The sequence below is a fragment of the Castor canadensis genome, chromosome 2 (genome assembly GCF_047511655.1).
Source record: "Castor canadensis chromosome 2, mCasCan1.hap1v2, whole genome shotgun sequence".
Classification (NCBI taxonomy): Eukaryota; Metazoa; Chordata; class Mammalia; order Rodentia; family Castoridae; genus Castor; species Castor canadensis.
Genome location: NC_133387.1, coordinates 160,086,680 through 160,109,630, shown reverse-complemented (window position 1 = coordinate 160,109,630; position 22,951 = coordinate 160,086,680). Strand labels below are relative to the sequence as shown.

The 22,951-nt window shown below is 51.4% G+C and overlaps 1 protein-coding gene across 2 annotated transcripts in view; it reads right to left on the bottom strand.

Moving 5' to 3' along the window:
- Smad6 (SMAD family member 6) overlaps nucleotides 1-22,951 on the bottom strand; it is a 69,050-nt gene that overhangs the window by 1,939 nt on the left and 44,160 nt on the right. Inside the window, exon 4 of one of the 2 annotated variants that reach the window (XM_074066270.1) lies at nucleotides 3,107-3,163. The exons of the other annotated variant lie outside the window; for it this stretch is intronic. Coding sequence (XP_073922371.1) covers nucleotides 3,107-3,163 — 57 coding nt within the window. The remainder of the gene's footprint in view (nucleotides 1-3,106; nucleotides 3,164-22,951) is intronic. 2 annotated transcript variants of the gene reach the window in all.

Genomic DNA, 22,951 nt, shown 5'->3' with positions numbered 1-22,951 from the left:
TGCACCCTGCTCTCAGGGGCAGCCAGCCTTTCAAACTCCAAAACCTCCAACATCCCATCTTTCCTTTGACTCAGGGCTTTGAGAGGAAGGTGGGTACCACTGCCCAGCGAAGTGACATAGTGACATGACTACCACTTTGCTGTAGGCCTGGTGAGAGCACAACCTGAACCTTATGGCTCAGGTTCTCTGCAGGAAACGATTCAGCAGCCAGGTTAAGTGGAGGGAGAGAACACTTTCCCACAGCTTCACCTGGAAGCTCAAGGAGCCAGCCCTACTGCCTTGATCCTAGCCCTGCCTCAAGCCTGGAGCAGCGTGGGGGTGGGGGTGGGGCAGAGCTTCCAACATCCACTTACACACAAAGGCCACTTGGCCCCTGGGACGAACCCCTCACCCTCTACTTGGCATTTAGGTCCCCAGGTCTGCAAGGGAATAAGCTCAGGACTGAGCCTTTTGCCTCAGTCTCCTCTAGGGCCCTCTTATTCCAGCTGATAGTCAAGGGAGAAGAGGAAAGGAAGCAATTCCTTGCTCTTTACTGACCCACTCCTTAGCCAGTGGGCACCAGCCAATCCCAGCAGGTGGGCAGCTGAAATAGCAACAATCTGAGCTCCAATACTCCAAGTCACTGGCCCCTCTACCCATCCATCTGGCACAGGTCTGGGAGACCAGAGGACCAGGAAAGCAGCACCATGCCATCCTGGCCATGAAATTCCAGCACTGCTCACCACCAGCAAGAATTTCTTCAGTGTGCCAAGCTCAGTGAGGGGGGAGGCAAGAGGTGCCTGGAGTATGCTGCAAGAAGGAAGGGCAACAGGCATCACTGAGCCAGACGCTTTTTTCACAACAGCCCATTTCATAGGTGAGGAAACTGAGGCCCAGCGAATACTGGAGCTGGAACCCAAGACCTCACGCATGCTAGGTAAGCACTGTACCACTGAGCCACACCCCAGCCCAAACCAATACACTTTTTAAACAGGGGGTTGTGGATGATACACGGTTCTCACTGCTTTATTTCATCTTGTGTGGACTCATTTTCTACTTTATTTCTGTTTCTTACATTGTGAACCAAGGAAAACAGTCTACAGAGTGACCTGCAAGAGCCTCTGATGACTTTGTGATGAGAAGATGGCGCTCCAGGGGGTGTAGAGTGACACATGGCACAGGTGGCAGAGCAGGAACCAGAACCTGGGACCCCAGAATTCTACAATAACCCTTCTCACATGAGCCAAGTTTTCAGACAGACCTAAGACTACCACCACTGACCAGATGCACAGCCACAGATAAACTTCTAAGTGTCCCCAAGCCTCAGTTTCCCTCTCTGTAAAAGTAACTGATCCATCATGAGTATCTTGCCCACACAAGCTCCCTCTGGATTTTCTGGACATTCCACAGCAAACCAACTGTGTGCAAAAAACCAGTGTCTGATCAACTGGCCCCAGCACTGTTTTGGCCCTTCGGGGTATGGACAGTCATGGCCCAGAGGTCTCCATCACAGAAGGTTTCAATAGGCCCTTGAGGGGGGCAAAGCCTTTGCAAACCCTAAAGTGCATTAGCTCCCAGCCTTGTGTCTGCAATGCCAGAGGCACACAGTAAGGGAGGGAGGGAAAGGAGAAATAATTGAATTCTCCAACAAAAATGAGCCGTGCAGTGGCTGTGTTCCCACATACGAATCTGCATATGGACCCTGATGTCTCGTGGTGTAGCCAACACACCAATGTGCTCTCTGCAACACAGCAGGTGAGGAGGCAGGTGGCTCTAAGCCCAGACACCCTTGTACTTCCCCAATCCACCCACCACATCTCTTGTCCCTAGTCTGAGCTGCCCGGCAGCACGTAAGGGGATGCTCTCTTTCAAAAGATCTTTTACTCCTGCTGGCTCCAAGGCTGTGGTCCTGCCATCTCCCACAGCCATCACCCTAATTAGGAACCAGCTCTTTAATAGCAAATAAATACCAGGGAGTCAGACCCGAACAAACAACATCAAAGATGACCGAGCCCTGACCGAAACTCCCGCTCAATGCCCCCTGCTCAGGGCCTGGCCTAGTTCCCAGCCAGGCTCTGGGTCCCACTGGGAGGGTTTGGTGGGGAGGAGGAGAGGTGCTGGGCCTTGGGGAGTCAGAAGTCCAGCCTCCTGGCCTGGCTCCTGCAGGTCACCTCCCCTCTCTGCCTCAGTGTCCCATGTGAACAACAAGGGGGATGGCATGACTTTAACTTCCAGCTCTAAACCTCTGAGATTCATTGAGTGCTTCCAGGAGCTCTCGTCAGCCCCCTCTGGAAACCTCTCAGATGACCGTCACAGGATGGACACACAAAACCTAGCAAGGCACATTTACCCATGGATGCTACTCAGACATGACACACAGCAATGTAGAAGAGCTTCAGGCGTACCCTGCCTGAGAGAGAGAGAGACAGAGAGAGAGAGAGAGAGAGAGAGAGAGAGATTGAGATTAAGCATCACCAAACATTTAAGCTGTGCATTTCACTGTAGGTATGAGACCTTTGAAAAAATTTAAAGTGGCAATGTGCTGTGGGCCAGCTCCCTGTCTGTCCCAGAGTAGCTGCAGCAGGGCTCCCAGGGGGACAGCCCCTGTTACCTCCCAGAGGCACCCACATTCCTGCCACCAGAGGGTGGTGGTGGCTGCCTGCACAGGACAGGAGGTGACAGCCCCAACAAAGGCCTCTCCCCTGAACAGAGCTGCCAGGCCAGTGGCTGGTGGGCCTTCCTCCTGGCCTCTTTGCCTAGCCAGAGTACTCAGAACCCAACATGTAATTTTGTGTGTGTGTGTGTGTGTGTGTGTGTGTGTGTGTATGGAGGGGTGCTGGAGCACCGAGGGGGGCCGACAGCAGTCTGGGGGAGGAGGACAGAGCAATCAGCAGTTTTCTGCAAAACAAAGGGCAGAAGCACTCCTATGTGCTCCCCTGGGCTATGTGCACCAAAGCCTACAGCACTGCAGCTTGTTCTATGGTGCTTCCCCTTGCCTTCTGGCCAAACCACCCTGGAACTGCCATTCCCTGAAGGAATCAGATGTTAGATCTGAAGGCTTAGAGCATTCCCAGAAAAATGAGCTGGGGGCCACCATGCTCTATGCTTTGCTGGCCTTCACACCCACCTGGGCCACAGCAACTTCCTTGCTCTCCTGGATTGGACAAACAGATCTGCTCAGCCCCTAGAGAAATGTTGAGAAATGAGACTTGGGCATTCAAAAGACCAGAAAGGTTAAGTGACTTGCTCAGGTTTACACAGCAAGTTTGGCAACAGAGCTGGAAAGGAGCCTAGATTGCTCTTAGCCCTTGTCACAGGGCTACACAGGGCCTCTCACCCTCCCTTCTGTCCCATGTTATGCTGGTGGCTTTCATCTGTGGCTCCCATGCCTGGGAGTAATTACACAGCCCTGCATCTGGTTAGCCTCCACCCCTTTAAAGTCCTGTTTGACCATTAGATAAGTAGTTTTTTGTTATCAAACTTGGAGAAAAGGAGTTTCTACTTGACACTCCTTTATCGTTGTGAGCTGCAGAAAGGCTTCCAGGTTTTGCAGCAAGTGTAGAAGCCACAGTGATAACTGGAGGCTTTCTTCCCTGTGGGGAGGAAAGGCCAGCCTTCCCCACTGGCTGCGTGGCAGCAGGGAAGGATGTGGCTAGGCTGTGCCAATGGTTAGTAGCTTAGAGTGAGGCCCAACTGACAGGAGTTTCCTCTCATTCACTCTCACCCACCACCCCAGCCCCCACCCCAGCCCCAGCACCTTTGGCTCCTGGAGGAAGAAGGGCTTCCAAGAGGAAGTTCCTAATCGGTCATTATCACGGGGCGGTCTGGCCATAGAAGCTGCCTGCACAGGGCCTACCTCAGGGGCCTTTTCAGCTGCTGGTCTGGAGCTGGGGACTGTGCTCACCACCACCCTCCAACATTGTGGTTCAGCTGTTGTGCTGGGGGTGTGTGAGAATGACAGAGGAGTTGGAGAGAGGCTGGGCAGCATGCAGTCCACATGGCTGAGAAGCAAACACTGATATTCACAGAGGTCATAATTACATGCCAAGGTCACAGTGGAAGTGGGCAACAGAGCTAGGACCAGTGGGAGCTCTGGACTGGGTGAAGAGTGTGGGCCCAAGAGCCCGAATGTGAATCCCAGCTATGAAATCTTTGGCAAGTATTTCACCTGTTTGGGCTTCAGTTTCCTAAGCTGCAAAATGGGTTGTAATCAGTGGTTACTTCATCCGTTGGGATCAATTTCAAGTGCATCAGATAATGCCTGGCTGGAAATAAGCACTCCATAAGTTACTCTTACTAGCGCCACTACCACCAGCACCACCCCCCAGTCTTATCTATGTAGTATTTGTGTAAGTTACGTAACAGGTTGACTCAGTAGGTAGAGTTTATGCACATTAGGTAATAACACTGGCAAAGATAAGATGTACCAATGGAGCTGAGAATCCAGGAGAAATAACAGTAGCAGTCATAATATAGACCAGTCAACACTTAAGGACCTTTCCCAGATGCCAGGCAGTGTGTGAAGCACGTCAATCTTCTCACGTGCTCCCATTTCAACATGAGGGAACTGAGGCCTGAAAATAGATAATGAGCCCAAAGTCATCACTAGGGACTCGAGCTCTGTCTCTCTAGATTTAGAGATAGAGGATCTTGTGTATTATTCCCACGGACGAAACCTATGAGCTACAAAGTGCCAGAAGCTGCAGGATATTGTCACAGAAGCCATGCTATAGTCACCCAGCCATGTCCACTCCCAGCCATTATGTGGGGGCCATGCAGAGATGGGACATTGAAAAGGGATCCTGTGAGCTAGGGACATAGCTCAGTGGTAGAGCACTTGCCAAGCTGCTAGAGGCTCTGGGTTTTATCCCCAGCACCACCCAAAGGCAGCGATGGTGCCCCGGCCCTATGACAGGCTGCCCACCAACCTGGAAGAGCAGGGGCTTTTGAGTTTTGTTTCTCCCCCACACTCAAATACTCCACCCTTCCAGAGTACAGAAATGAGCATTTTTTTAGTTATGATAAGAAGGAGCACCGGTGAGGGAAAGGGTGCCTCCTGGAGGGGAAAGTGTGTAGTGCTCTGCCCTCATTCACTCTCCCTTTTGAACTTCACAGATCCAGCAGGTACCACACACCCTTCTGAAGGCAGCCCCAGAGCTGGAAGCCACAGGGCAGTGCACCGAGGGAAACCCTCTCCACTGCCTCATTTCCTCCAGTCCCTTCTGTGTTGTCCCGAGGTACCACCAAAGGGAGTCTAGGAGCCATCAGGGGTATGGTGACAGTCAGCAGCTGGCTTCTGCAGGGAGAGACCTGAGAGGCCCTGCAGAAAAGCCTTTGTTTCTTGCAGCCTGGGCCTTCTGACCCTGGCTTGCTCAGAGCCACATCTCTGAAGGAACAAAGTGGCAGCCTGGGCTGTAATGGGTACGGTTTCCATTCTTTTATCTCCAACAAACCCTAAAAAGATGAACTCGTCCTGCAGCCTTGACACAGAACAAGTTTTGCCCAGGCCCTTGGACATAGACCTGCTTGGTGGCTCCCTGAAGCCACCTCCAGACTGTCCCAGGATCCAGTGCTCTGTGGCACAAGCCTAACAACTTCAAGACAGTGCAACTCCAAAAGGCCACAGAGAGAGGGGCTAGTCAGAGCTTCTCCTCCCCCGAGTGAGGATGAAACAGACCACCTAGAATGGGCAGGGAGCTCCCTGGCCCCAGATGGAAGAAGGCAGGATGGAAGGCCCTGAAAGGTGGAAAAGTGAACAGTGCTGCAAGGCAGCAAAGATAAGCAGCTTATGAAATCAGCCCAGGCAGTGAGAAGGAACCAGTTTCTGAAACAAAAGGCTCTGAACTTTGCTCTCACTCCAAGGCCTCTGTTGTCTTATCAAAGTCAGAACCCAGTGTGTTGGCTTGTTTTCTTACTCAGAGACCACCTGCAGTGGGAAAGCCTTGCTTTTATTACTGCCCAGGGAAAGATTCTAAAAAAACACTATTTATGCAAGAAAGTGAAGCTAGGGAACTCACTCCCAGAAAGAGGTGGCAGTAAGAAGGGAAGGCCCCCCAAATCCTCTAGCCCGGGGGCTGGGCTGCCATTAGAACTGAGTTCCAAGTGAACCAGGACCCTTGCTGATCTTCAGGGTTTATTACCCCTCATCAAGCTGAGCCTGTGTTCTCATCTCAGGCCTTCAATGGCCAAGTTCACGGACTCAACCCAATCAGAGAACAAAAGTGGTCCTTTAGGGATTCAGGTAGGGACAGCCTGGGTACACAGCAGGGGTGCAGGAAGCTGGTGGATGGCAGAAAGCAGTGTGCTTCAAGTCCCCACCCTGTAGGTTCCCATCTGGGAGAATTGGGGGCAACTCCGTTTTTCTTTTATTTCCCAAATACAATCCAAGTTTTATTGGCCAACCTCCTGTCTCAGACTCCCCTTGAACCCAATATAAAGCCATAAAAGAAAAACACATACAAGCTGCCCTCCATCAGCCTGTCTCAGCTCTCAGGGCCAGGTGCCCATGTGCACAGCCATCTCAGGAGCTTGGCCCTCCCCCCACAGTGACACTCCATTCTTCCCACTCTCCGGTGGTCACAGGTAGTGATAAGAGAAATTCTGCCAATTCTAACAGCTGTGTTGCTTTGAGCAGGTGACTACATCTCTGAGGGCCGGGGCACCTACATAGTTTGGGGGATCCAGTACAAAGTGAAAAATGCAGGGCCACTTATTCAAAAATTAATAATTTCAAGATGGTGAAAGCAAAACATTAAGCAGAGATCCGTTCTGAGCAGTGCCCCACGGGGCTGCCCACACTGCACACCCATGGAGCCTGTCCTGCTGGTGCCACCTCCCAGGACACCCAGCTCAGAAGGCCAAGGGGTTTAGAGATAGGTCTGGCAACAGTATCTGGCTTTTGGTGAATGAGTTTCCTTCCCCATTGTCCAGCGTTTGTCAGAATCTTACCTAACCACCAGTCACCTTCCTTTGGAAAGAGAGCCTTCCACAGCCCCTAGGTCTGAAACCTGAAACCCACTTCCCCTGTGATTCTCTGTGCTGCGACAAGAGGGTATGCGTGTCACAGGCTGGCTCACCATGAGCATACAGCCTGGTCTAGCTAGTTTCTGCTTTGCCCCTCCTCCCTAGGGATCTGGCAGTGAGCACCTTTTCAGGGTGCTCTCAAGTAGTGGGGTGCAGTTAAGGATAGGAAGAACTCTTGGGGAATCATGTGTCCCCATTCCCACCCCAAACACCCCTGAAAAAAGTACAATGGCAATACTGAGCCCATCTTCCAGGTGGCACCACTGAAGCTCACAGGTCCAGACATTAGGGTAGGAGAGGAACATTGTCCCTTCTTGTTGACCCCCACCACACAGCCTGGTCAGCATGAATCAACAGGAGCCCACTATACATGTGGACGGCCTGTTCCTATGGCACAAAACAACCCATTAGCCTAAAGCTGTGGGCATCCTGTCTGGCAATAGGGGTGACTTTCTCTGGCCTGCTAAGTCTGTGAAGCTGGAGGGACCAGAGAGCATAGCTTTGGATGGAAAAGCCAAAGAACGGAGTGGCAGAGCTGCTTTTCTGATTTGCAAAGCTTTCAAAAATTAGCCTCAATCTAATACCTACTTGTTGTTATTTACCAACAAAACACTGTGTGTTTTAGAAGTTAAATATACTTGCCTTGATTTACACTAAAGATGCAGTTTGGGATAAACACCCCAAAATGCCAGAGGTGGGTGCTCAATTTTAAAATAATTCTTACATTAAATTCTTTCCTTTAAAATATCCTTTTGTTACACAAAGATACCCAGTCCAAGCCTGGTTAGTGAACGCAGACTCCTACATGCCGGATTTTCTAAAAGCAAGCGTTGCCTGAATCATTCTTATATATTTCTGGAACAAACAGGAGTGCCTTATAATAAGCAAAAAGCTAATATTGACTGGCGAGATCATTAATCCACAATTAAATATCAGTATTTGCTGTAGAGAATGCAGTAACGTGAGACTTCAACGTTCCCTCCTACAAAAATGCTGCAAAATAACCTACTGGCTTGGCAGCTCCCAGCTCTGCCAAGGTGACCTGCCTACCTGTCTACTGTTTGTGGCGGTGCTTCTGTGCAGGTGAGTCAAAGCCGCTTGGCACTGTTTGTGTGCGAGCTCCACGCTCCCTGGACAGGGCTGGGTGGAGGTGGGATGTGCAGAGGAAGGAGGGAGCCAACCAGTTTGTCCACCCCACCTGGCTAGCCCCACAGAGCCCCTGGCCCCACGCCTGGTTACCACAGCAGGAGGGAGCTAGGCATGCTCCCCGTAACCCCGCTAGCCTGTGCAAAAGGATGGCTGTGTGCCCATTGCTGGTCATGGTGGGACACTGTTTCTAGCTGTGGACATTTCCCCATTCTCCTCAGGTTATGGAATATAAGGCTCAGGGAGGTTGAGGCACCATGCATAACACTGATGAGGCACCACTCCCACCACTGCCTTCTGCCACCACTGCCTTCTGCCAAGCGTTCTGGAAGACGGACAGCTGTCACTTCAGAACGGGCTTTATATTTTCAGAACAATTCTGAGGCACACGCTGTGACTCAGCCAAGTCAGCAGTGACGTGACAGCAATCGTTCTGACAGCTAGCCATGCTGCTACTTGGACCTCTAATTCCAAAGCTAACTTTTCAGCAAAGAGGGGCATCCGCCTTGTTTTCCATGATCCAGTTCTCAGTCCTTGACTTCTTCTGGAAAAGGGGCCCAAGGAGATAACGGGGCTGAACGCAACTGATGGCAATGCCTGAGTGCCTTCTGGAACTGTCCCCCTCTGCAGGGGGCTGGGATTAGGTGGGAAGAAGGGGTATTTTCTCAATACAGGGAAACCTAGAGGGGCTCTGGCGGAGTCTACCCTAGCAAGCAGCAGACACCCAGTATATGTGAGTCCAGCAAACGCTGACAGAGACTGATGGCATGAGCCCTCTGCCCGGACTGGATCAATCCTAAGGCCTTCTATCAGTCACCCCACCAGAACCCAGACCTGCCAGGCACCCACTGTCTACTTATCCCATATGACTGACCGCCCATAGGCAAGTATAAATTAAATCCCTGCCCAAGGTCACATAGCCAATGAACCAAAATTCAAATGCAGGGCAGCCTGCTCCCCAGCCACTCATCCTTTAGTCTGTACAAAATTCCAACAGGCAGCCAGAACAGTCCCTGTCTCTGAGGTTTCTCACGGGTATGATCAAACCTCCTCCACAAGCCTGCCACCCTCCCCCAACTCCCATGGGCACCAGCAACCTGGGTTACCAGCACCCACGTCTACATCCCAAGAGCGCAGGCCCTAGTTGGACCCACTAAAGAGGATACTGAGTACTTCAGCCCATAAATCATGGCCATGGTGAATTTCCCACTTAGCTACTGGCAAAGTCAAGCCTCCCCTCCCCCACCACAAGTTAACCACCGCTTTGTTCACTCTGTCTCTCCAGCTCTGGCTGGCTGGGGGCCAGCTCTCAATTATTAATTAATCTGGGAGGCACAGGTTGCATTCCTGGCCACCTAACCACTTCCTCCTTGGTGGGGAACTCACAGGCCAGGCCCTCTTAGTTACATCAAGCGACTCATAACATCCAGCTCTGTCTTGTGGCCACTGCTGCAAGACAGGACGTTTAAAACCAGAGTTAAAAATAACAGCAGAAAACCCAAACACCCAAAAGTTTCCTTGCCCAACTCACCCCACAGTGCCAACCCAACCTGGATGCCATCACCATCAGAGGCTGTGCCTGCCTCAAATGCTGCATCTGGAAAGGGGGTCTGTCCCCCACCCCCTCACCACCAGGGAAGAAGGAGGCAGTCAAATCAGGGAGGCATGGCCTCTGTGATTTCCACCAGTCAGAAGGGGATACCAAGCCTTAAAACAGAGCCCAGAAGTAATCCTGAGGCTGGGCTGGAAGGTGCCTTCCTAACTTAATCCACTCATTCCACTGTCACTGCATGGAGGCAAAGGATGGAAGTGTGACCCCTCCTTGGGTCAAGGCTTTGGGAAGCCTTTGCAGGGACAAACGCCTCAGGAAACAAGATGACCTTCCTTGGTGTGAAAGAGAGTGAAATCCATCTGGGAGAGCAGAGTACATACAACACACACACACACACACACACACCCCACACACATACAATACACACACACACATACCCCCCAAGCTTGATGTACAGTCCTGGGACTAAGCCCCTCCTTAATCCCCTCCTTTAAGTTACCAGTCAGACCGGGCATCTCACATCAGCAGCGACGACGCTGAGTGGTTGATGCTAGTTGGGAGGATATTGAATTTTAAGTCACAAGCCAGGTCCCAGCTACTTAGGAGGGTGAGGCAGAGGGATTGCTAGTTTCAGGGCAAGTGAGCAAAACCCTGTCTCAAAAAAAAAAAAAAAGAGACGTAAGGACAAAAATGAGAGAAGCAACTCATGGGGTCAAAAGTAAGGATGAATACTGATTATTGCTGGTAATGCCAGCGTGGGTCCTCTCAGTCATTTTCCTCCTCTGGCCCCATACATACCCCGAGTGCACTAAGTCAGCGCCTGTGGGCTCCAGGGACCCGGCACCTTAGGGTCCCTAGGGAAGGTCCCTGAGTCTCATGCTTTTATCTGCCCCATACCTTATTCTGCTTTGGATCTGAGAAAACAAATGATTTGACTTCACGTCTTTCTAACACTGATACTCTGCTTCCCCTAAGCACCAACCAAGGCTTCTGGACGAAGCACACATCCTGCCAAGGTAAATTATTGTGCATATACAATAAAGTACCATTAATTGGGACTCATAAATCCAGAGCTTGTAATAATTCTCATAGCAGCTGGGCTGAAGTTTAAAAAAGCTTGATAAACACATGCAAAATATAAATAAGGTTCAGTACAACTGTTTATCCTACCAGCACTGTATAAACAACTGCCACCAACTCCCCTCTGCACTTATCTGCCTTTATTAAAGCCCACCTTCCAGTGACCTCTCACAGGAACATTAGCAATGAGCATCAAGGTGCGGCAGTCACAAAACCTGGGTTCTTAGACAGTCTCCTTTCCCATTCCCCACCACCCAGTCAGCCTGGACTGGCAAGGTCGCCCCAGTTGTCGGTGTTTTTGTGTATTTGAAGAAGCCATGGGGATGGCTGACACTCCTGGGCCCTCAGTGGCTGCCCAGGAAGATGCAGCAGCCCTTGACTGCATACCAGCATGCCACCCAGTGCTCTCTGTATCCAGCCTCAAGAAGCAGCACTTCTTAGGGCCTTAGGCCAGGGGACAGTGCCAGCTCAGGCATTTCCACATGAGAGAGGGCAGGGAGGGGCTCCACCCTGTGTTGAAACCCCTCAGGCGTCAACTGCAGTAGGTGAACCAAGGTCACCTGTTTGTGGCCTCCCTGGTGATTTACAAATCAGCCTGGCCCCATATTTTCTCCCTGGGGAGCAGCATGTTGGCCTCTGGGTGGTCACACAATGGAGGTGAGGACAGATGAGTGGAGGGTGCATAGGGTGGCAGGAAGAGGACTCAGAAGGCTTGGGAAGCCATCAGGCTGAGGGGTGCCTTGATCTTGGCCCAAGAGGGACAGACTGCAAGGCCCCAGAGAGGCAGGCAGGGGGCCAAGCTGGAAATACCGAGGGCTGCTTCAGCTTGGGGAGCTAGCCCTGCCAAGTCGGGGAGGCGGCACTGACGGAGGACTGGCAGGTTCCGGCTGGGCGGGTCCCTAAGGGCACAGAGTTAGAGGCAACTGCCTGTGTCTCAGGGCACGTGGGAGCTGGAGCCAAGCCAGGGAGACCCAGAGCCACCAGTCTCCCCAGGGTGCCCTGGTGCTACCTAGCAGCCCTCCAGTCTGAGAGCCCCTTCAAGTGGCAGTTGACCTTGGCAGGGAGTTGGGCCGGTCCCCAGAACAGAAGAGTGTTCTTCTACTTTTTTTTTTGGAGTACTGGGGTTTGAACTCAGGGCCTATACCTTGAGCCACTCCACCAGTCCCCCCGCCTCCCTTTTTTCTGATAGGTTTTTTCGAGATATGGTCTCACAAACTATTTGCCTGGGCTGACTTTGAATAGTGATCCTCCAGATCTCTGCCTCCTGAGTAGCTAGGATTACAGGTGTCAGTCACCCACGCCTCGCTTCCCTCCATTTTCCATCTCCCAGTTCTGGAGGTGTTCAGCAGAGCCCACTGAGACCCTGTGGCTACCCCCCTCATGGACATTTTTGAATGGCCAGTAGAACTGGGGGTACAGCTCAATGGTAGAGTGCTTGCCTAATATGCCTGAGGCCCTGGGTTCCAGACCCGGTACCACCACACAAAAAATTGGTATCAGTAAAACCAACAAAAACACCAAGGCTGGGGCTTGCTACAATGCATGTGTCCTGCCACCAGATGGACACCATGGATCTGGAGTTGTCCCTTCATCAACCATGCAGTTTGACTGGAGGCCTTCTTCATCTACACACTTGGAATGTGATCATCCACTTGGTTCAACCCTTCCTTGTGGCATTTACCCTGTAATAGGCAAACTGACATACTTATTTTTAAATACCCGCTGAGAACCACTTCCTAGAAGGTGAGTCTTGCTGGAGCTCAGTCATCTCTACCTTCCAAAGAGCCCCTCACGGACTTCCATGCAGCCACAGAGAGCGCCCTGCCCAGGCCTTGAACACGTGGAGCTCCACCCGGAAACCCTGGAAGCAAATTCCCTGGAGGGAAAGAGTGGGCAGGATGTTTTCAAGAACCACTCGTTGTGGGTTTGGTTTCTCGCCAGCAGAAGATGCAAGAAGAGCTTTTGTTTAGGGAGCTGGGTTCCTCTTGTGCTCAGCAAATGCCTACTGTGTGCAGAGGCAAAATGTGCTCACAGTAGGACTGAATCTCTCTGCAGTGAGGGAAGCACTGGAGGCTAAAGGGAGAAGTCAATGAGGATGTCAGAGGAAACCAGGGAGACTCTTGTTTCTGTAAACATTATTCCTTCTGGTCAGCTCCAAGTTGTTTAGTGGGCTATATACACATTATTGTTTCCCTCCGACCAAAACAGCCCTCCCTGAGACTGGGCGAGCATAAGCACTTCCTGCTGCTGCCTATAGCAGGCAAGCACTAGCCAGGTCTGAGTGACTGCAGGCCTGCAGAAGCCTGACTCCTGGGTTTAAGAGTTGCTTCCCTGCTGCTGGCTCAGAATGCACTCTGTAGCCTGGGATATCTGGCCACCAACTCCGTGGGTCACTTAAATATTTTGGGGTAAGGGGGACACACGCCTCTTGGATTGTCAGAAAACTCTGAAAACCATGCAACATATGGTTGAATAGCAGCATCATGTTCCTTTCAAAGGGGAGCTTGGAGGGAGTTAGAGGAGTCTAAAGGATTCGTGGAGATTTGCTAGCTGTCAGGGTTGGAGATGACTTAGCCCAATTTCTCTCCTTACAGAAGAGGAAACTGAGGCTTGGAGACCAACAGGCACTTGCTCAGGCCACCCAGCAGGGTAGGACCCACAGTTAGCCATCTTGGAGAAAGGACCCCTGTCGGTACCAGCAGGTCTAAGGAACTGAGACAAATAATCCTGATGAGTCTGGCTGACATGAATTATTTTTGCAAAACGGTCTGTTTGTTTGTTCTTGTGGGCTGCAAGGAGAGAGGCCTTCCTTGCATGGCTGTCGGAACAACTCAGGCCTGTGCCTGAGAAGTGACCCGCCCTGGCTGGCCGGCACCACCACTGACTCTCAGGCAAAGGATGTGCGTTGCAAAAATGGGGCAAAGTTTCCTATTCTGAAGATAACATTGTAAGACACAGGAAGTCTGTGAGCAGAGCCTGTGTTTCCAGAGGGCTCTCTGTACACCCGTTCGCAGCCACTTCCATTGTACAGGGTTTCTAGAGATTCCAAGACTACGGTGGAGGGGAGCGGACAGGGGTACAGGATGGGGACAGAGCTGGGAATGGCAGCAGCCACAGACCAAGTAAGACTCCGAAGAGGGGCCTCGAAGCAGCAGTGCACACAGCTCTTGAGCCACAAAATAAAAGGGTTAAAGAACCGGTGCATCTCCTACTTTGTGCCCTGTGTCCAGATTCCCAGGCCCCACCCCTGGAGACTCTGATTCATGGGTCCTGGGTGGAGCCCGAGAATCTATGTTTTTCACAATATTTAGGAGGCTTCTCTGCTGACCCGGATAGCTCACGCTTGTACAAGTGGGGGGTTAGCAGCCTGGCACGGTGGTGGGAGAGCTGGCTTCCTCAACAGAGGATGACAGGGGCAGGAAGGAGCCCAAACCAAATCAACTTCCTAGCATTAGACGGACGTAGCCGTCCCAGCGCCAGGCTTGGGATATCGGCTGGGAAGGCGACACTCTGGAGCCACCACGGATGGCCCTGACTCAGTGTGTCTGGGTTTGTTTGAGGACAGGCCCTTGGGACAGGGCATACGTCCCTGTGGGATTTGGAATCAAGGACATCAGTTCAAATCCCAGCTCTGCCAATGCCTAGCTACAGTGAATTGCTGGAGGGAGGTGAAAGCACTAACAGCTGACATGTCCTATGAGCTCACTGTGTGCCAGGCACACCTACTTCTCACAACAGCCCCACAAGGGATATGTTATTGACTGTCCCATTTTACTAAGGAGGAAAAATTAAAGGAGGAAACTAGGGCCTCCTGACCCATCCAAGGTCATGACCGGGGGTGGTGCCAGGATTCCCACATCCAGTCTGCTGGTTTGCTCCACGCAGGAAGGCTCCCCACTGAGCTGCCTTCCTTCCCCTGACCTGAACTGCACAGCCCTGCCTAGCACCCGTGTGTGCACAATACCGTTCTGTATCAGTGCCAGAAGACCAAGGCGCATCTCCGTCTGCGAGGACGTGACCACAAAAGAACGTTATCATGGAGGGGCAGAGAGGCAAGGAACAGTGGAACAGAAAGTCTCGCTGGGAAAGGATGTGAGAGTGGAGGGGGACGAAAGGGGGCATTCCAGGTATGGGGGGAGGGAAGGTGGCACATGGCAAAGCAAAGCATACAGGCAGAAGAAGACAAAGTTTAAAGAGTAACCAGGACCCAATTCCAGGAAGCAAAAGGCTAGCAAAGATTCTGTAGAGGCTGGCTGGGACCAAACCATGCAAGGCCTTGAATATCCAACCAGGAGAGAGCCACGTAAGGTGCTGAACGAGGTCAGGAACTGACCAGGTCACTGCTGTTGCATGTGTGCACACCCATCAAGGGCTGGGACCCTGCCCCATGCTTCTCCTGGCTCCCCCTTGGTGTTGACACCCACATAGGATTAATACCACAAGACGGGAATTTGATTTAAGTGCAAACTCTAGGGATGTGCACAGAACCCAGTGCTGAAGACAGAGCTTTTTCCAGTCTTCAGCTCCATTTAGGGGAAGACACAGTATTCTGGTTTTAAAAATGCAAGGAGGATACCAAAATCCAGCTGAGCTCACTGGGGCAGGAATCTAGAACCACAGGTATATGTGCAGATCAACAAGCGCACTGTCACATTCGTAACACTGTCTCTGTCTACTGAATCTATCACCATCTGAAGGTCTACTTTTCTGGAGGTTTGTTAAATTCTCCTGTTTGTTTGTTTTTTATTGTTTATGGAGCTGGGGATGTAACCTAGGGTCTCAAACATGCTGGCAGGTGCTCTACCACTGATTTATGGCCCCAGCCCCAAATTCTCCTTTCACTTAGATAGAAATCTTTGATTTAGACATTTCAAAACTATGTTGTCAGGTGTGCAAAGATTCTTATTAAATCTTACAGATCATTTTAGCTTCAATCTATGTACAGGATTAGCAAAAGCCAAATTTGACCTGACACTTGTTTTTGTAAAGAAGTTTCACTGGCACACAGCTGTAGTCATTTTTTAATATGCCATCTACGGGTGCTCTCATGCTGCAGTGTTAGAAGTACTGGTAGGGCCTGAAAGCGTGAAAGGTTCACTATCTGGTCTTTTATAAAAAGTTTGTTCCTGATCAGTATAAAATAGGCTTTTGCTCCTTTTAATGTACTTTTTGGGCCTGGGATTTTATTACCTCCTATCCATATTGCTGCACTTGCTTTCTGTCTGTCTAACATTGGTAGTACAGGTTGATGCACTTATCCAAACTGATTAGGACCAGAAGTGTTTCAGATTTGGGAGTATTTGCATAGTTACAATGAGGTTTCTTGGCGTGGATCTCAGTCTGAACAAACTCACTTGTACTTCATATCTGTCTGATACACAGGACCTAAAGGCATTTTTATACACTGGGTAGTGTGCCTGAGTCTGACTGCAACCCATCGTGGCAGGCAAGAGTAAAGTCTTCACTCCAGATGTTACACCAGCGTTCATAAAGTTTAAGGCTTCAGAGTATTTCAGATTTTGTAGTTTAGGATTAGAGACGCTCAACCTGTGCCTCTTTTCTCCCTACATCACTTGGTCTAAGTGTGTCTCTGCTAGACTAGTACACACCAGGATGAAGATCGTGATGATCATGATTTGGTGGGACTCAGGCTTCATGCCTGCAATGCAGGTGCATACTGCTTGAGCTATGCTTCCAGTCTCAAGAACTATTTGCCAGGGCTGGCCTCCAACCACGATCTTCCCGATCTCAGCCTCCCAAGTACCTAGGATTATAGTCATGGTAACCAACTGGATTGATTTCTTTCCTTTTTTTCATTCCTTCCTTCTTTCTTCCTTCTTTCCTTTCCTTTCTCTCCCTCCTTCCCTTTCTCTTTCTCCGTCCTTCCTTCTTCCCTCCATCTCTTCCTCCCTTCCTTCATTCCTTCCTTCTTTGGCAGAGTCTTATTAGATTGCCTATGTAGCCCATGCTGGCTTTAAACTCACAATCCCTGCCATGGCCTCCAGAGTCTGAGTGCTGGCAAGCATGCAGACTTACCACTGCAGTGTCTGCACCTGCCCTGCTGGTAGATGTATCGCCGCATTTTAGGGTGGTCAGCTCTCAGGAGGGGCATGGGTTGGGGAGGAAGGGCACACTTCTGCTTTCTCAGTGTGTTCTGACTTTTCTACAAAGAGAATATAACTGCACTCTGTGTGTAATCACATATGACTTCATATTTAATGGTGAAAATAAGACTTCTAAGATTTGTGACTACAAAAGGATCCCTATGAAGATGACTTTGGTGAACAAAAGTTCCTGTCACACTTTCCTACCCCATGCCTCCACCCACAATCATACCTGAAGACAACAGCAATCCCATATAAATGAAGTAAATGTGGAGTTTGCTTCAAGGAGGGTCCCACGGCCCTGTCAGTCCCACCCGGGGGCAGCCAGCCCCTGGTGCTTGGAGTAGGCCTCTCTGCCCCATCAGGTGGCCATGTCTGCAGAGTTGGATCCCCAGTGCCCTGGCACTGTGCTGTACCTGGGTGACTCTGTTGTCCTGCTTGTACCTTTGAGAACATTCCACCATCCAGGGCCTTATAGGGAATGCACTTCATAGCAGGCCCAGGCGGAGGCCCCTCAGGCACTGAGCTGCTGCCCTGCCCCACCCCTCTATGCTCCCACAGGCCCACTTTCGCTGCCTCCTTTAAATCTCTCCCAACGTCACCAGGCAGGGGGTACCAAGAGGCAAGGGAGGCCCAAGGGACAGAACTGAAGAAGGCCAGGCTCCTGCATGGGGAGCCAGAGAGAGATCCCACCAGAGGGGCCCTTACACACACCCCTTGGGAGCAACCAGGAGGGATACTGTGGCCCAAGCTGCAGAGCCCTGGTCAGCTCTGCTCTCCACAAGTCCCACACCATCTGTGGACCTCTACCTGCTCTCCCCAGGCTAAATAATGTGTTCACTCTCTCCTGTCCATATGAGCCCCTGCCATTCCTGTGGCTCCTTATTAAAGAGAGGGTGGCTGAGGAAGTCCCCAAATCCACAGAGAAGGGGTATTTCCTGCTATGTCTGACTCAGACCTTCCCTAGATCCCAGATTCACATCTGACATGGGTTGAGAAGGCACACCATGTCTCCTCCCAGGCTACCCGGATGTCAGAGATGGTAGTTTGTGAGGCTTAAAAGGCATCGCCCTGGGTAACTAACTGCTGAGCCTCAGGTACCTCACAACAACCACCCTTTAGGTCCTTAAGTCAGCACCTGGAGACAGGGTGTCACCTACACTGTACAAATAGGAAACTGAGGCTCAGAGAGCCACTGTGCCTGGGGCACACTGGCTAGTCAGCAGCAGGAGCCCCTAGGTCCCACAAGGATTAGGAGCCCCATTCAGGGTTCTTCTACACCACAACTGCCTCAGGAAGAAATAAGGTAGGACTTGCCTCCCAATACAAGAGGGGTGAGTGGGGCAAGCCCACAGCTCCCTGCAGAGGACAAACAGCCCAAAGGGCCAAAGGCAAGCATCCCACTCCCTACTCCACCGGTCCAAGGGGACAACTAGGCCCTGACCAGTCTGCTTCTAACTCAACTATATGACTTTAGGCAAATGACTTCCCCACTCTGGCATCAAACCAAGGGGGCTAGGCTATCAGAAACTCTGGTGCCTTCCGGCCCCATCAGGCCAGTTCCACCAGTTCCTGTGTCTGTGGCATCTCCAGTGGAGGCTGTGCCCTGTGGAAGGGACCCTCCCCGCGGCGGGCACGTGGGCGGGATGGGCAGCCGAGCATGGAAAACAAGCATTTGCAGGGCCCGGGTAAACAGAGCTGTTGGCATGGCAGGGCCAGCGGAGTTGCTGAACTAGAATCCTGAAACCGTTAAAAATAGGAAAAGAAACGGTACAGTTCACATATTTTGCAAAGCTAAGTTAAATCAACATCTGCACAAAATATCCCCGTTAAACGGAATAGCAGGATTTCATTAAGTAAATTGCAAGTTGGCAAAAATTCTGAAAGAAAGGGGGAAAGCCACGGGCTGGCCTGTAATTTAAACCTTATTTTAACTGTGACAGCACGACTGCAAAGGGCTTCTTTTCCAAACGAATGGGAAAAAAATAAAATAAAACCTAAAAAAAAAAAAAAATCTTTTCTTTTTTTTCCAAAAGGGCCTACTGCACTCCAGCCCCTCCCCCAGCTTCCAGGGACCACGCTGTTTTTGGTAGTTATAATGTTACCCAGTTCTCCCAGGGACACAACTTATGAGGGGCAGAGAGAAGGGGGAGGTGTGGGGAAGAGGGAGGAAAAAGTGAACACACAAAGTCACCACTGTCACCTCTAATTAGGTTGTGTGTGTGTGTATGTGTGTTTAAACCAAAATGGCTTGAAGCACTGAACTCTGGGAATCTTTTCCTTCCTCCAGAAGGCCTTACTATTTAGCCCCACTGTGGGTTCCCCTGGCTGGACACCCCACACACGGAGGTGGAGGCCCAGCCCAGTCAGCCCGGTGGGGAGAAATGGCCCCCTTGTTGCTGGGATGGCCCAGTCACTCACCTCCACAGACTCTCCACTCCCAAGGCCTCAACTGTTCATCTCTCAAGTGGGGTAAAAACAGCAGCCACTGCCACACTGTGGGGTGCTGGCAGTACAGTAGAGAGGCAGACGGCAGAGCCCAGGGACAGCTGGGGCTCCTCCATCTGGAGGCAGATGGCCAAATAACGATCTGTGGACCGAGGCCTTTAGCACACAGACCTGCCCTGTATCCTCCACTCAGCACCCTCCCCTCTCCACTCAGAATCACAGGTGAGAAGGCCTGCATCACCCCAGGATGTCATTTGAGGGCAGTACAATAACTAGCATGTCCTTGTCACAAACGCCACCTGAGCAGGAAGGGTCACCTACTTGGTTCTTATTTTGTTGTGCTGGGGATAGAACCCAGAGCTTTGTACTCTCCCTCTGAGTTCAGCATTTGTTTTTATTTTGGTTGGCACTGGGGTTTGAACTCAGAGCCTCATGCTTGCTAGGCAGGACTCCATCACTTGAGCCACACCTGCAGCTCTTTTTGCTTTGCTTATTTTTCAGATAGGGTCTGGAGATTTTTTGCCAGGAGTCAGTCTTGGACTGTGGTCTTTCTATCTTCACCTCCCTTGTAGCTAGGATCACAGGTATGGCCACCATGCCTGGCCTCTTACAGTTTTAAAACTTGCTTTTGTATTTAGCAGTGGAGCACAGCCCCCTCCATGACTTACCATAACCTCAGCATCCACAACAGATACAGGCACAGCCGCCCATCCTCCATGCCCACACAATGGAGCTCCAACCCCACAGATCCAAGCTGCCTCCTCTCGTCTGTGCTCCCAGTACAGATGGGGAAAATGAGGCTTAGCAATGGCAAATGAGCTAGTTCTGGCCCGATGGTGGCAAGTGTGGCCCTCTTGGAATACTGGGGCCTATGAGCACATGAGAACTAGCCTGGCAACTTCCTGTGAGCAAGCAGAATTTCTGCTGCATCCCCAGCTATGTGGTTACTCTTCAACATGGCAGTAACCCCTTAAGCTGGGTCATGACCCATCTGTGATGCCCTTATGGAGACTTTGAAGGATAAGGACAGCACTGGTGCCAATAAACAGCTCCTTTTTGCACACAATTGATTCACTGCTGAAGTTTCCAAAAAAAAAAAAAAAAATTTCAAAGATATTAAGGGTGCAATAATTTACAGTACCAGAAAGGGAGAGGTGCTTACCCAAGGTGACACAGCAAATGAGCATCTGCAGATAATAAAGAGCCTATCCAGTTTGTGCCCTCAACCCACAGAGCCTCCCCTCACCCCAGCTCCTCTTCTTCTGCCAGAAGCCGAAGTCTTATCTTTGCTGTTGTAGTCAATGGACTTTCAGCTACCACATTATTAAGAGCTGACATGTGCCTCTTCTCTGAGCCTCAGTGAGCCCATCTGTGAATGGGGATTGCAATCAATCTCACCCCACCCTCAGGATGGGTATAAGGACGGTGAGAGACATGATTTGTAAAATGCCCGACTCTGCTGAGAGAGCCCTGGCTTATTTTGCACAATCCCACAAGGCCCAGGGCAAAGGGCCCTCAGAGTAATCACCACACAGGATGAAAACAGGACAAATGAGCCCCACCTACTGGCAGCATCCACACTGAGAAAGAGAATAAAATGAGCCATGCATTATTGTGCTCAGTACCACTAAAGGGACTTTGCTCCAGGGTGCAGGTGAACTGTGTGCATCCCTGTGCAAGGGAGGCAGGAAGGCTGCCTGGAAGAAGCAGGTAAACCCAGGGTGTGGTGCATTAGTTCAGCCTCCTGCAGTGCAACAAGAGCCGGCCACTCCCAGGCAGCAGCAAGCAGGGGTGGGGTTGGGCACAGCTGACATTTCTACATGTGTGGGTTTTGGCAGAACTCCTGCCTCTGGTTTAAGGAGAACACAGCCAGGTCAGCCACTAGTGAGAGTGGCAGAGGTTGAGAGAATCCAGAGGGCACCACAGGGTCGCTAGACAGGGGGAAGGAGGGCAAGAGTTGCCCCTATTCTCTCCAGAGTGGTGACAGTGTCCAATGAGTAGGCAATACTTACTATCTTGGCATCATTAACTCCTCCCCAGAGACAGGACTCCTATGGAGGGAGGAGGACATTGAGCAGTGATCACCCATCCACACGTCACTCGTGACATCTGAACCCAGAATCTGAGCCTCCAAGCATCCCACATGCCTCTTGGGGCCTCTGGGGGTGAGGCAGGCAGTGTCAAGAGGCTGACAATGACACGAAGCCTAAGGGACCCAGCGGCAGTACCCCAGGGCCAGCCCCATGTGGGGCTCTTGCCTCAGCAAGACCCAGTTACGTAAGTCTCCAAAAACTGATGAAGCCCTGCAGGAAATGGGGAAATTTTAGTTTCCTTCAAGGTCATTGAGGATCTCTGGCGTGGGGTAGTCTGAACTGTGCAAGGTGGAAAGTTCTGGATCCCTTTGACCATCCTACCTTGGAGGAGGGCTGCAACAGTAACATCCATCACTCCAAGCCAGGGTCACCAGGAGTTCAGGCCCAGTCTAAAATGGTGACTCTGGGCAAGTCACTTCTCTTCGTGAAGCCTTGGCTTGCCCATTTGTGTAATGGACTCTTCTGACATCTCAGGCCCTTGACACAGGACCCTTACAAAAGGCCACCAAGGGATACAGGAGAGGAACAGGTGGGTTAACTCCAGCATAGTCACTCTGCTTGTTCCTAAGGTACATCCAAGGCTGCCAAGGGAGCCAGAAAGCAGGAAGGGATGGGAGAAGATGGGCACCAAGCATCAGCGCTAAGAGCTGTGGGGACAGAGAGGAGCCACAGAGCTCCCTGGAACAGCTGACTCACACCAGGCCCACAGCATCTGCCTGCTGCTGGGGTAACATCAGGCTAGGCTGGGGACCATCCCCACCCCTCATTTGTCCATCTCACCACCTTTCCAGTACAATGCCAACAAAGTCACAGCAGGCCTCGGGGGCCTTTGTGGGAGACATCTGAGAGGCTGCAGAGAAGCAGAAGGAAGATAAGGAGCTTCAACATCCATGACATCACACCGTGACGCCACACAGGTGCCCTCCCCCTCTGTAGGGCCTCCTGAGCTCACCTGCACAATGGCAGTACGCAGTCAACCTCCTACACTGTCTGTTGTGAGAGTTCAACACCCCTAAGGGGCATAGTGCATGCTGCATCTTTGGCCCATGCTGCTGCACCTCCTGCACCTCTGCCAGGGCTAACAGTCCCCTCTGCAGTGAGGCCTTCCCACACACACTGGGGCAGCTCCCACTGGCGCCACAGCGACCTGTGCAGACCTTCATGACAGGTATCTGAGTCCACTAAACTAAGCCACTCCAGCAGAAGACCTCAGAATCCTCGCCATGTCACACAGTGAGCTCAGGCTGGTCCTGTCCTTATCACCATCCAGGAGCCCCTGTCCCAGAAGTACTACCCCAGCCAGGTTTGTGGCCTTCCCAACAGCAGGAGGGCTCCTTGGAGCCAAAGCATCCAATTCTAGCCCGGCCATACCAGTGTCCCAGGGACATTAGATAGGGCACCGTCCTGGGAGTCCTGAGACCCAGGTGACCTTCCCAGACCTGTTACTCCAACACAAAACCAGACAAGCTTTGTGGCCTCCCTTGGTGGTTTTCCTGAGCAAGTGAAAGCTGGTCATCGACTGCTTA